Source organism: Agelaius tricolor, unplaced genomic scaffold, assembly GCF_023055355.1.
Source record: "Agelaius tricolor isolate 1412-34295 unplaced genomic scaffold, bAgeTri1.0.p SCAF_1, whole genome shotgun sequence".
In the NCBI taxonomy this organism is placed as follows: domain Eukaryota; kingdom Metazoa; phylum Chordata; class Aves; order Passeriformes; family Icteridae; genus Agelaius; species Agelaius tricolor.
Genome location: NW_027269261.1, coordinates 112,849,375 through 112,864,271, shown reverse-complemented (window position 1 = coordinate 112,864,271; position 14,897 = coordinate 112,849,375). Strand labels below are relative to the sequence as shown.

Here is a 14,897-nt window from a genome sequence, read left to right as displayed (position 1 = left end):
AATTGCTGTGCCATGCCCACAGGGATGTGCCACACCCCTGTTCACTGCTCAAATTGCTGTGCCACGCCCACAGAGATGTGCCACGCCCCTGTTTGCCATGCGAACTTCCATGCCATGCTGTCCTGGTTTAGGTCGAATTTGGGAGAAAACCTCCAAAAGGTTTTCTCCAGAAAGCAAACCCACACGGCCCCTTCCCCAATCAAGGAAGGATTCCTTGGAGAGAAGTGGAAAGAACCTGTTTATTTAACAGGCACAGCACCCCCCAGCACACAAAATGAACAACACTGAGTGACACCACTCTGTCACCGCTCTGACAAAGATGACAAATTTAGAAAGTCTCTCCTGGGGGTGGTCACTCTGTTATCAGTCCCTCTGGCGCTGGGGCAGCTGCTGCAGCCACAAGGTGCAAACTCTGAGTGTTTCCCAGGTCCCAGTCCAGAGCAGGTTTGAGTGGTTCCAAAAAAGGGAAAGGAAAAACAGTCCAGGGAAAAATTTGGACTGCTTAGCTAAACTAACTAATGAGCAGAAGGAAAAAGAGCAAAGCAGAAGCAAGAGCAGAGCAAAAAGCCAAGCAAAAAGCAAAAGCCTCCCTACGTACAGCCCCATCTGTGTGTCCCACCAGCCGTGGGGGAGTGGCTGATAACAAAACCAAACCAAAGCTTTCACTCTTCAGAGCCAGTCTTGAAGGCACAGAACATAATATCCAGTATGAACAGAACACACAAATGGGGACACAAGCATCATAACGTCACCCTAGGACACGTGCCCACCGAGATGTGCCATGCCTGCCCTGCACCTGTGTGACTACAAGAACCGTGTTGGTTTGGGCGAGCTGGACACACCACTGGTCATGGTCTCTCCTTTGTCTCCTCAAGCTGCAGCAAAAGTCCCAATTTGGGCACCACCAAATTCATTATTTTTGCTCATCAATGGCATTAAACCACGAAATCTGGAATAAATTCCATCCCTGACCTAAGCTGGCTGTCAGTTCTTGTTGAAGACCATTTCACTTCATTGTTGAACCAATTATCTCTAACTTGTGTTTTTATTCTGCTGAATGGGTGATCCTTCCTGCTTCCCACCATCTGAATTTGGCTTCAGGTTATGAGATGCTTCCCTGGACTGTAAAAGGCAGAGAGGAATTGGGTCACAGCTGGGGACATCCTGCAGGACAGGGGGACCTGGCTTCACTCCAGCTCCCAGGAAACCTGGATATTCTCTTTTCATCTCACTGAGCAGATCTTTGCTAGGTTGAGATAGGGAGCAATTTGATTTTATCAGATCTAGACTACAGATATCTCAGATGTGTCCTCCTTTGCTCCTCTGCATTCCAGACTAAATTTAATCCCAGTCTTTCAAATCCCTTTTATCAGCTCTCTGTGCCTTGTTCAGGTTTTGTTTCAGGTGCCCTGTTAACTGATAAAATGCTGTCACACTGCCTCATCATGGCTCTTTAGTATTTCCCAGCATCCTTTTTATTTCTCTCTATTTTTTTAAAATTCAAATTTCTCCTCATGCCTCTACTGAACCCTCCTCAGTTACTCCCTGAATCTGATTTTTCTTGTTTGGTGACAGCTCATTCAGGAGCCAGCACTGGGCCAGATTCACCCTCTGTGGAATTCCCTGATTCTGTTGAAATCAGTGGAATAAATCTGGGGTGTGTGCTGCTGTAAATTAAATAAAAACCTCCCTAATGTGGTCAAGGAGCTCAATAGGTCCCCACCAAAAGGCAGATCCAGTTTATTCTTTTGATATTTACTTCTTATGATTTAATTGAAGGATGGGATTTTTCCCCCATTCATGAATGTATAATTTTAAAATTATAAAATATAAAACATATATAAAACATAAAATGCACTTTGTGCAGTGGACTCTCACCTGAGAAGTCTGAGCACTCATCAATATCACTAGTAATTAAAATTTAAATGAATTATGTGGCCAGATCCTTCAGAAGTTGGATCTTTCAATAAAATTGAGTCATAAACAAGTCAGAAATGAAAAAAAAATTGTCCAAAGTGTAACTGAAAAATAGGAATAATATTTTTGTAAGTGCTGTAACATCTGCTAATCTTCCTTGTATTTCTGCTGTCATAAAATTTGAAGTTCAGCCAGGCTTTCTTTGACACTTTTGAGCCTGTCGGATATTGTGAAACAGTTTGGAATTATCTGTATGATTGTGTGTAAACACACCCTTGACATCTGTTTTTATCATCATCAATATTATTGATATTTTATAGTAATGATAATTATTTAATAATCAATTATATTATCCATATCTCCACAGAAACAACATCCAGTCAAGACAGCTTAGACATAGAAATCTTCATATTTTAATGCTCTATTTGGAATATTTCAAATATTTTGCTGGTTTTCAGTTATATATTTGTTAGAATTTTTAATTTTTTCTCCTTTAAGCTAACAAACTGCTGGAATAACGTCGCTGTTTTCTCTCTTTGTCTCTCTACACAGTTTATTTCATGATGGTCCTGTCTGAACAAACAGATTTAGTAGAGTTGACATAAATATAAAACATTGTGCAAAAAAGCTCAGGTATGAATGGTGCTAAATCCAAGTATTTTTTAGGAAAACATGAAACAAAACCAAAGGACTGTGCTTGGAATCGCAGAGACAAAACCCTGAGTGTGCCCTGGCTAATTGTCACTGCTAAAATCTGATTTCATTTTGAATTTGCAGGCAGAACTGGGCACACTGAGGCCGTCCGGGTGGTGTTTGAGCCACAAAACATCAGCTTTGAGCAACTGCTCAAGGTCTTCTGGGAGAATCATGACCCGACACAAGGTAGAGTGATGAGCGAGCCAGTATTTAATTATCTTACTAATTACAGCTGGGATAATTAGTGTTTGAGCTGCATGGAAGAGATGAACCTTGAAATCACACTGGAGCTCAGGAATATGATTGCAGACATTTATTGACAGAGAAAGAGAGGGAGAGGGAGAATGGGAGCACAGAAGCTCCGAGTGCCCCTCCTCCCTTACAGCTGCCTGGGCTGGGAAAATTCCCACAGAGTGGCACGGCAGACAATGGAAAATTCTCTTCAACTTTGATTATGACAATTTATTCTGTAATTTCTTTTGTCTCTTCAATTAGAGTGTATTTCTTTGCATCTTCAAAATTTCTATTATTCTATTTTATTTTACATTACCTTACTTTTAAAATTTTATTTTATTTTGCTTCATTTTATTTTATTTTATTTTGTTTTTAAAATTTTATTTTACCTTATTTTATTTTTTAATTTTATTAAAATTTTTAAAAAATTATTTTGCTTTATTTTATTTCATTTTTAAATTTTATTTTATTTTTTAATTTTTACTTTATTTTATTTTAATTTATTTTAAAATTTTTATTTTATTTCATTTTATTTTATTTTATTTTATTTTAAAATTTTATTTCTTTTATTTCTTTTCTTTTCTTTTACTTTATTTTATTTCGACCCAGGCCCTTTATCCTTCATCACAACTTGGGATTTTACATTTTTCACCAGTACTGACTATATTTTGTGAGTAGAAGAAGGGGAGCAAAAAGGAGTTAGAGATGTGCAGAAACACCAGTGGATCATTCTACCTATCTGCCTTATCCAAACCTTTGGATTTAATTTATCCTTCTTGGCAGAGGTTTTGTGCTGACACGACCCACATCTGTGCAAACAGAAATGGGAAACTGTGTGCAGAAAACATTTTGCATGTTTATAGAGTTCCAATAAACCTCACCCCTTCTCCCATCTCCCAGAAATGCTGCACACAAGTAACTCATTTCAATATTTGAACAGCCATCGTAATTATGCCACTTGTTACCGCATCTGGGAACAAAAAAATTGCAGATGATACCTCCAAAATGTGATGCCATCCCAGGAAAGAGAAACTCAAAGAGGGATCCAGGGACTATTGTGCATTAAGTGTCTTCCACTGAGCCCAAAGTGGTTATTGCAACTTCTGCCTGTATGGAAAGGGCTTGAGTCAGGAATTTTCTGTCTGCGGGGCCAGGAAATCAGAACATTTCGTGCAGTTCCTCTATTGCCATCCCAAGGATCTATGGAAAGATTGCTGGGGATTTGAAGAGGGGCAATAAAAGGATATAGAGCCCGGAAAACTGCCCCAGTGCTGGGAATAGACACATGAAAGAGGGAGAGCACCATGCCATGTGGGGGTGGGTTGGATATCAGGAAAATGTTCTTATTTTAGAGGTTGGTTGGGCACTGGAACAGCTCTCCAGGGAGTGGTCACGGACCTGGGACTGCCAGAGCTCCAGGAGCATTTGGACAACGCTCTCAGGGGCAGTGTGGGATTGTTGGGGTGTCCTGGGAGACCCCAAGGAATTGGATCAATGATCCTGGTGGGTCTCTTCCAATTCAGGATATTCTGTGATTGCATGATCAAGTCATCCTTGCAGGGACCTTGTGACAGGTTGAGCACCTGACCCCGATAAACCAGAACAAGCTGCAGTAGCTGGGAGCTGAAGTTTGGAAAGCTCCACTGTGGAATGAAGCAGCTTTAATTACACCCTCAGTGTAATTAAACATTGGAGTCTTTTTCCATCACCATCCTTTTGAGTCTTTCAGATGAGATAATCCATCATTTTAAAAGAGGGGCTTGATTCCAGTCAGGAGAAGGCATCCTGTGAATCTGTTGAATGCAGTGGCCCATGATGATGATTGATGAGCCTCCCTTTCCAACCCCCTCCTTTAGAGCTGTGTTCAGGATAATTCATCTGAACAATTCCTGAAAAACAAGGAGCTTGGCCTTGAGAAAGATCCCTCCCTATGGCAGGGGGTTGGAACGAGGTGATCTTTAAGGTCTCTTCCGAACCATTCCAGGATTGTGTGATTCTAAGACAATCTCCACCCTCAAATCACACTGATGGGCCCTCCTGGCTTTCTTGTAGAGTTTATGAAAGAGCTGCTCTTCCTGTCCTACCAGTTTCTGGTTTTAGATAATTTTCTTTCTCTTTTTTTCCTTTGGATTATCAGAAATTGGCCATCAGCAGAGGGTGGCTGCTTTCTTTCAGCCTGGAGAAGAGAATCTTCAGGGCGAAATCATTGAAGCCTTCCAGTACCCACAGGGAGCCTACAGGAAAGATAGAGAGCAATATTTACAAGGGCCTGGAGTGACAGGAAAAGAAGAATGGCTGCAAACTGAAAGGGAGTCGGTTTAGATGAAATATTGTCAAGGAATTATTGGCTGTGAGGATGGTGAGGCCCTGGCAGGGTGTCCAGAGAAGCTGTGGCTGCCCCTGGATCCCTGGAAGTGTCCAAGGCCAGGTTGGACAGGGCTTGGAGCAAGCTGGGATAGCGGAAGGCGTCCCTGCCCATGGCGGGGGTGGAGTGAGATGGTTTTTAAGATCCCTTCCAACCCAAACCATTCTGGGTTTCCATGACTCTTCTGGGCTGGTTGTTTTGATACATCAGGACAATTGGTCCATGTGTCGTACTCATGCTTGGATTCGTCCTGATTGCCAGAGCTGGGAACTGATGGTCAGGAATTTATGATTCTTCATCTTCCAGGTATGAGGAATGGATTTCTGCTGAAATAATTTGGACAGCACCCACCTAGTCAATCTTTTGCCATGTCTGTGGTCTTGACTTTGGAAGTGGTTGGGCTCAGCCTGTGGCCTGCTGAGAGCAGGGAAGTGCCTGAAGGACTTAAGGGTTTTAGGATGACTGAAGTTCATTATCTGGGCACACTGCTATGTGGATGAAGTGTAGCAGTTGTGCTAACAGGTCAGATAAACTCATCAGCTGAATTTATGATTCTTTCTGGCTCTAAACCAAAGTAAAATCATGACATTATGTCTTTATATCCTCACACAACTGATGTTCAGCACCGTTCCAGTCTGTGCTTTCAGAAGAAGGCTCCATGTGGCAGATGTGTGATTCACTCTTGGATTTCTGGCAGCTGGGAAGCATCACCTAATTAGCCCAGGCAGGAGGCCGTGCTAATGTGGCTGAATTCCTTCTGGGAGTGAGCTCCTGTCTCCATGTGACACCCAGCCCTGGAGATACCCAAGTCCTTCACAAGTGTCTCAGGCATCTGTGTGGCATGGCAGTGCTTAGTGGAAACACTCCCAAACCTTCATCTAAGCTTGGAGCAACAGAATTTCCATGTGGTTCTTCCATAATAATTTGCCAAAAGTGAGACCAGCACTTTACCCCTGGAAAAGATGGAATTGTTCTCAGAAGACATTGCACGCCCCCGCCTTGCACAGGTTGCTTTACCTGGGTATTTTTGTGATTCCTTAATGATGCACCAGGAAAGGTTGGACACCAGGAGGAATTTCTTCATGGAAGGGGCTGTCAAACTTCGGAAGGGGCTGTCCCCTTCCTGTTGGAGTCCCCATCCCTGGAAGTCCCCAAGGAACATTGAAACTGGATGTGGCACTCAGTGCTCTAGGCTGGTGACAAGGTGGAGATTGGATTTAATCTTGGAAGTCTTGAAGGTCTTTTTCAACCAAAATGATTCTGTGATTCTGTGATACTGTTGGTCTGATCTCAGTCCAAGAATTTTGCAAAGCTCTTCTTGCCTCATTCATATTTCTTGATTTGAGAAAAACCTGAACCACAAGGTCCCAATGTCAAATTTCTGTTTTGTAAGGTGGGGGGGGTAGAAGGCCTCTAAGTTGGGATTGTTTCTTTGCCTTGATTTGTTCCTATTCCCTATTTTTAGATGGCTGTGGGAAATGTGGCTTTATGTAGAGATACTGTAAGTGAGAGTTCCCTCTCTGACCTGCAATGTTTTTCTCCTTTGTGGTTGAGCTGTGTGCACACAATGAGTTTTATTCAGGCAGCCTTGTGGGAATGCAGGACTCAGTTTGCCAATGAGAAGATTTTGACTAAGAAGGTAAATGAGAAGATTTCTTATTAATAAAATTCAGCACAATCTTTGGGTGAATCCAGTGTCTCATGCAGCAAGTGCTGAACTTCTTGAGTACAGCTCTCATTCAAAAATACAGAAGCTCAGTGTGTTTTATCTCCATTTCACCTCTTCTACCCCCAGCACAGATAATGGACTTGTCTCATTGTTCTGATGTCAATAAACATCAAATGTGTACATTCTGTGGCAGATTAAGACCTTTCAGTATTGGTTTAGTCGGTACCAAGTTGTTGAAGAGTACAGACTGCCAGTCCCATCATTCATCATTGTACGAGTGTATTAATATTCAAAAACTCCTGCTTTCCAAGCAGTTGTCCTTTAGAAGAGACTGACACCTCACTGGGATTCAAATTGTCCCTGGGAAGGAGCCTGGCTCTTGTTTAGGGGAGCTCTGGAGTGCACAGAAGTCAATTGAAAAGCAAGAACCTTTGATCAAATCAAACAGTTGAAAGAGATCCTCCCCAATGAGCATCTCCAAAGTGTGGGGCCCTGACAAAGTCCTCCTGACTGTTAATTTAGGCTCTGTTTTATAATTCATTAGAATTGGGAGACTGAAAAAGCAACAAACAACCCCCTGACTTCTGCCAAGTGGCATATGGCTGTCATCTCTGCTCAGCCTCCAGTGCCCTGCTCAGCATTCCTGCTCTCCCAGGGATGAGCTGATCTATAAGAGGATTGCTCTGGATGGCTCTGTAAGGGCTCGAGATGTTGTTTCTTTGTCATTGATACAGAAAAGGGGGATGAATGGGATATGCAAAAAATACTACCAAAAAAATCTTTGTAGATAATTTTATTTTTTAATGCTTGCAGAGGTGTTGGGCAAAGTCTGTATTGCCTGTTTTTTTAATGGGGCCATCCTCAGAGCTTTCCAGATTTTTTTAGACTGTGAGCCTGACTGTCTTCTTAAAGTTGCACCCTGACCATGGTCCATGGTCCTGCTGGCACCTCCTTGTTGCCTATACAGAGGGACTTGGACTTTCAGCCCATCAGTTTTGTGCCCCTTCTGTAGTGTCACAATTTCTGTAAAGTAATATTTGACTTCCCTGTTAGGGAAAAGGGTGATTTTCTCCTCTCTCCCCGACCTTTCGGCCAGATACAAGCTCTTTGTTTGTGTTGACTCTGGCAATCACAAAGTTCTCTGCTCAGGCTGAAAATTAACCCTGCATGAATGGAAGTGAAACGTGGTTTCCAGCCAGGATTTAAATTGCCAGGAGCAGGGATGCTGGTGGGATCAACCCTCCTGGCATCAGCACTGACCTGCAGTGCCTGAGCCAATTCCAAACCCTGCTGCTGTGCTCCTGGTTGGGGAGGAATGTGTCATGTTGGATCAGATCAGGAAGTTTGGCTGCTCTTTGTGGGGTGTCAAAAACTATTTCTCCAGACCTTTGGAAAAATCAATCTGATACCAGAGAAGAGTGGCGTGGTGCAAATGTGAGTCCTGTAAAGGGCTTTAATCTTGAAGTTCTTCTGACCTGTGTGTGGGTGAAGTCCTTTATCTGTCAGGGATTTCAGCCAGCTCAAGGTGACTTTAAAGAAAGGCTCCTTCTTGCTTTCATGGTCTGTACAAAAGTCAAGCAGACAACAAAACTAATTTATTTTAAGAGCAGCCTGGTCTAGTGGAAAGTGTCCCAGTCCATGGCAGGAGATGGAACAAGATAATCTTTAAGGTCCTGTTGAACCCAAACCATTCTGTGATGCTGTGAAAACGTGTTTGGGAGAAATGAAAAATCCACTTGCCTCCTTCAGCTCTGTTCTTTCCTGAGCACAGTCCAAATCAGATGTTTGTTTGGGTAGTTCTGCTCCCCACATTCCTCAAAAGTTCCCAATCATTCCCAGCCCACAGGAAACAACTCAGGTACAGCTACAATTCCTTGTGCTGAGTGCCTGTTGTCCACAAATCCCATCATTTTTCATTCCTTCTGCCTTTCTGTTTGCATTTTTGAGTTAGTGGCAGAGAGGAAGCCAGCACTCCACAGTTTTGGTCACTGACCACGGGGTGAAGGACAAACCTGTGGCCACTGCTGCTCAGGGGCTGCTGGAATTTCCACTCCAGCCTTGTGGATCCTTTGTGAACACCCAGAGAACCAAAGTCATTGTAGGGCATCTCATTCCCCCCTTTCCTGTCAGGGACAGGCCCTTATCTTGCCTGTGTTTGTGCAGGAAATGTAAGCAGGGCTGATGTTTTTCCAGCAGTTGAGGACCATCTGTCCTACAACAAACTCATCACCTGCCAGACTTGTTCAGAACATCTCTCAGTCCATATGTCTTGTGTATCCATGATAAAGAAGAAATGTAGGAGCCATTTCTCCTCCCTGTGACCTTCCAAACACGCTGGCATTTAGCCTTGGTGCTGATACGGGAGTTCTCCAGATTAATATCTGCTTTTTGTTGTGCTGACCCAGTTTGCTTGCAGAGGGGATATTTATTTCTCCCCAGCTTTGAAGGCCTGTACTTTTTTTAGACATTGCATAAGGAATCTATCATCTGCAAATAATTAAAATTAGACACTAGAAATGACATTGTGTTGCTAATGAGCAGATGTGTCTACTTATACCAGTGGAAGAACAGCTGTACACATAAAAAACGCTGCAGCCACCCTAAACCAACATTTGGTATTCTGCTACAGGCCTGGAACTCCATTTGGAGATTAAAGGGAAAAAAATAATCACTCCCTGTAAAATGTAACCATTTTTATGTTTTGCCTTTACATTTTTGTAACTCGCTTCCCTTTATAATTTGAGTGAGATTTGTGAGTCTCAGATTAAAGCACCTTTGTCATATATTTCAAACGTTATAAAGAGCCTTGATGGTCTCAGCATTATTACAAGGTGTAACAAAAACCAGTAGAAATACAAAACCTATTGTCACCAGGCATATTTAATATATTCAAAATAGAATTACCAGCCCCTCAGGGAGCCATTCTTGGTCCAATACTCCTCAATATTTTCATTAATGACTCGGAGGATACAGTGAAGAGGATGCTAATTAAATCAGTGGTACAGACATTGCTGGGAGGCTCTTGAAGGAAGTGAATAAAGCACAGCCCTGTGTTGATAAATTAACAAAAGCCATGGAAATCGATGTGCCAGGACAAAATAAAGATAAATGTGAGGTGGTTCCTGCAGGGATGGACACTCAAGAGTGGAACTGGGCTGTTTGATAGGAGTCTTTCTGTTGTCTTCTTCTAATTCCTTGCTCTTTCCAATGAAATCCCAGTGGTGGGACAGTTGATTGATGGTGATTCATCCCACCAACTATGAATTTAATCCCCTGCCCAAAACCACCTCCAAAATACCTGTGGTCTGTGGTTTTTTTTTTTAAAGTAGCAAAGTCTTTGCCAGAGTTGTACTTTGGGAATGCAGCTTCATCTCCTTCCTGAATTGAAATCTTGTGTTTTGTTGTTTCCACTCTTTGTGTTTCTCCAGGAGTAAACAGGCATTAAAAATAAATTGGTGTTATTAGGCTGCTTTGTATCCCCAGGAATTTCAGCTGCTGTGCCCTAATTTGCACGTTAGACTCTTCTTATCCATATAAATTAGAATAGACTTTTCCTGACCTATATTTGCAGTTTAGGAGATGATGTTTTCCCTGCATCTTTCTTAATAAGGGGATTATTAAGGAGAGCAGTGGTTTGCTGAGGTGGGCTGAACACTTTGCATTTTGAAGTGAGTGCTGCTGAATCAATTCTGGCTCAAGGGCAAAAGTCCTTCCGGGCTCTGACATCCTTGTTCAACTGCTTTTAGGTTCTTTATTTTATACCTGACAAGGATATATGGACCATTCCCCCAGAACTACTGAAAATTAAAACTCTGACACTGTGGGAAACATGAATCCACCTGAGGGAGGTGAGGTTTATTTTATACTGGATATATATATATATATATATATATATATATATATATATATATTTATATTTATATTTATATTTATATTTATATTTTTATATAAAATAAAATATCATATGGGTCCCTTCCAACTCAGAATATTCTGTGACTCTGTGATATAAGAATGAGACAATCTTTAAAGGTCCTTTCCAACCCAAACCATTCCATGATGCCGTGGTTCTATCCATGAAGCCAAGGGGTATGTGGTGGGAATAACAGCATCTAAATTTTCATGTGTTTGTAGAATTAGGAGAGGGCCACCTTAGAAAGTCTTTTTCTGCAGATTTTTTTGATGGATTGTTCCTAATCCTTAGGCAAGGAAAACAATAGATGATGTCAAAACAAAGAGATACCAAACATTGTTTTATTCTTCAAATAATAGTGAATTTACTGTACTTGGGTCTGGAAATCTGAGGCACTGAAGCGTGGCATCATTAATCATAGTTTATGGTGATTATTAGTAGGCTTTTAATCTTTGTTTTCGTGTATAATTAGGTACAAGAGGTCAAAGCTGACTCTCTTCTGAACAACAATATTTTCAATGAATGACTGTTTTTCTCTGCCTGCAATTTCCTTGTGCATATTTATAAGAGCACACTTGTCTGTGTTTTGAGAGAGCAGTGTCCCATGAGCTTATCTGCTGATAAAAGCAAATGACAACACTATTATTTTTATTATCACTAATTATTTTTATTACTATTGCAACAGCACCTGGTGGATCAGAGTGGGTTTGGATTCGTAGTGCTGGCAAATGCCTAAATTGTGGCAAGGCACTAATGAACAGCAGATAAATGAAGAGAAAGGAGAAGGCACATGGAGAAAACAACAGCAAATCTGTGTGGTTCCATAGCTGAGCCCATGTGGTAACTAGTCTGAATCCCTGCATTTCTTAATTATATTTTTCCCCATCATCAATTGTTGTCCAGATTTTGGTAACATCACAGCAAAGTTAAGCCCTGAAGAAAATCAGCAATGAGGGCCCAGTTCTGGTGCCCAAGCAGAAGTGCCTTTGCCATATCAGATGCTTTTGGGTATTATCCCTGTCTTCCAGCAGTTAGAGAATGTGGAGCTCATTTCTGCCCTCTGTTGTGTCCTCCTCTTCCACACATCCCTGCTGCATGCATTTTATTTGGGATTGCAGGCTATCAGGATCTCCAGGCAGGCTTGTCTCACCAGCACAGCCACACAGCCAGGAGGGATAAAGGCTGAGCTAAATCCACTTAAATTTAGATGTTTCCATGGGCATGGAGGGGTTCAGCTCCCACTGGTGTGGGAAGAGCTGGTCAACACAGTTGACTCAAATGAGGCATCAGTGTTTGGTCAGTTTTGGTTGCCTAAACCAAACCTCAGTTCCAGCTTCACCAATAAATATGGATAAAAATTTAATTCCCTTCCCATATTCATAGAATCATGGAATTATCTGAGTTGGAAGGGACCTTAAAAACTATCAAACCCCCCCTGCCCCCTCCATGGGCAGGGACACCTTCCACTATCCCAGGTTGATCCAAGCCCTGTCCATCCTGACCTTGGACACTTCCAGGGATCCAGGAGCAGCCACAGCTTCTCTGGGAATTCTATTCCAGGGTCTCCCCACCCTCACAGCCAAGAATTCCTTCCCAAATCCCTCTATCCCTGCCCTCTGGCACTGGGAAGCCATTCCCTGTGTCCTGTCCCTGCACATCCCTTGTCCCCAGTCCCTCTCCAGCTCTCCTGGAGCCCTTTTAGGCCCTGGAAGGGGCTCTGAGCTCTCCCTGGAGCCTTCTCCAGGCTGGATATTCCCAGCTCTCCCAGCCTGGATCCAGAGGGGCTCCAGCCTTTGGAGCATCTTTGTAGTTTCCTCTGGAATTTCACCAGCAGGCTGAGGTTCATCCAGCTCCCAGATAGGTTTTTAAGAGAAAGTACCTCTGAAAAAGCCTAATGCCTATTTATGGCAGAAAATGTCTAAAATCCTGTCTAAATCCAATCATTTAACTTTTGATTAAAGTGAAGTTCAAGTTTGATTAAAGCAAAAGTCCCCTACAATAAGTTTAGTGCCATTAAGGATGATTTATGTGCATAATTCACTGTTCTATTCATCTGTTCTGTGCACTACTGGTAAATATGAATTTTCAATTAATAATTAGAAATGGATTAACACTTTTGCCTGCCAGTGATACCTGAGTTAACACTTGAGGTTTGTTGCACTTATCCAAAACAAACCTGTGAGGGGTTTTTTTCTGGGTTCAGGTTGATGATGCACTTCCTTCAAAGGTCAAAGAGCATTCAAAAATGCATTTATACATTGTTATATCTGAGGGAATTAATAAGTAATGAATATACAGGAAACTTTTCTTCTAAACCAAGTCTTCCTGGAGAATTTCTAGTTTTTAAAAATATGTATAAAATATTTGAAGTGTTAGAGGAGCAGTATTGCCCCTGCTATGTGAATCATGAATGGTTTGGGTTGGAAAAGACTTCAAAAATCTTTTAGTGCCAAAAGAGGACCAAAACCAGTGTTTCTTCCTTGACACTAAAAACTGTGTATATTGAAAACTTTCTAAACCTTGTTGACAGTGCAAAACTTCTCTTTATTATGTACAAGCTCATTAATTATTTTAAACCTCCTGAAGAAACTATTTTCTATTTAATTTATACTTCCTGCACCACGGCACCTTGAAAATCGTCCAGAGCTCTCAATACACAACACTGTAACGAAATTCTTTCTTATTAACATTTTTCTCCTTTAATCATGTGCCATAAAGAGTTTTACTTTCCCCTGGCAACTTTTAAGCTGTATGGATGTAATCATTAGAGTGAGTGATGACATCAAGCCAGGCTGACATGGTGCCATTGATTTTTACTAAATAATGATATGATGAGCTGGAAGAAGGAGTTTTATTAGTCCTAACTCAGCAAGGATTGATTGGGGAGAAGAAAATGACCAATCTGTATCTCAGGTTGCTGCAGGTATAAGAAAATAAGTGACAGCTGCAGGAAAGTCTATAAATCACAGGAAAAATTATGATAAAAATAAGAGCTATGAACTGCCCTTTAAAATTTCACTGGATGGCAGAGAAGAGTCGAAGAGACCTCAGCCATTTATCTCCATTATGCCTGGGATCCTCCGAGAATAGCAAAGTTGACGGATGATGCCATTACCTTTTTTTTATTATTTTTAAATGGAGGGAAGATAAGGAGTGGTGTATAAGTGTTACTTTCAAGTCATTAGAGGGTTGAGTCTTTGAAAGAATTCCTTGATTTAGCCAATGAAATAAAGTGTCTTTTGCTTTAGCTTTCTGTAGGTAATGTATTAAACATCGGCTTTTTGGAATCAAATCTGCTTGTTTGCAGTTTCTAAAGAAAAAAAAATAGTACTGGGAAATATGATTTTTTATTAATCAGAAAGTCACAGAATGGTTTAGGTTGGAACGGAACTTAAAGATCATCTCATTCCACCCCTTGCCCTTGAGCAGAGACACCTTCCACTATCCCAGACTGCTCCAAGCCCTGTCCAACCTGGCCTTGGGCACTTCCAGGGATGGGGATTCCATATTACAGTCCATATACCTGTCATTCAAACCAAAGGAGAGCCAGAATTCATTGCTTTGATGCCAAAGAATGTGAAGAAGACAAAAACTAAGTCATTCCTACCCAGGTGCATCAGAAGACACCAAAGTGTTGGTAAGAAAGGGATTTTTAGAGCCATTTCTTTGCCTATTATCTACACTTGGGCAAATATCAGCTTTCCCAGTGGCAGTGTGTTTATATTCCATGGCAGTTTCAACCTGGGAGCTGTTCCTTTGACAGAATCTGGGAGCTCATCACAGCCCTCTTCTCTCCAGCCACCATCCTCTCACCACAAATTTCCATTTCATATACGTCAGAGCTCAGCTCTTGAGGGCTTTTTGTGGTTAATTGGTGCTCCGGGCTCTGCTGGCACAGTGAGGACATTTTGTGTTCTCCAGAGTGGTCAGGGCTGAGCTCTGCTGAGATGCTTTCGTCAGCCAGAGGGAAATTCCTGAATATGATCCATGCCCAACATCTGAACACATTTGGAGCTCCCTCATCTACTCTGGCTCTCCAGAGACAAGAGCTTACAGTGACAGCCCAGTGCTCACACAGGATCTGGGCTGTTGGATTTTCGACTTTT

General features: G+C 41.9%; 1 protein-coding gene across 2 annotated transcripts in view; it reads left to right on the top strand.

Moving 5' to 3' along the window:
- Positions 1–14,897, top strand: part of MSRA (methionine sulfoxide reductase A) — a 238,205-nt gene that overhangs the window by 138,605 nt on the left and 84,703 nt on the right. For both annotated transcript variants that reach the window (XM_071447791.1, XM_071447801.1), the window contains exon 4: positions 2,695–2,799. In XM_071447791.1, coding sequence (XP_071303892.1) covers positions 2,695–2,799 — 105 coding nt within the window. The remainder of the gene's footprint in view (positions 1–2,694; positions 2,800–14,897) is intronic.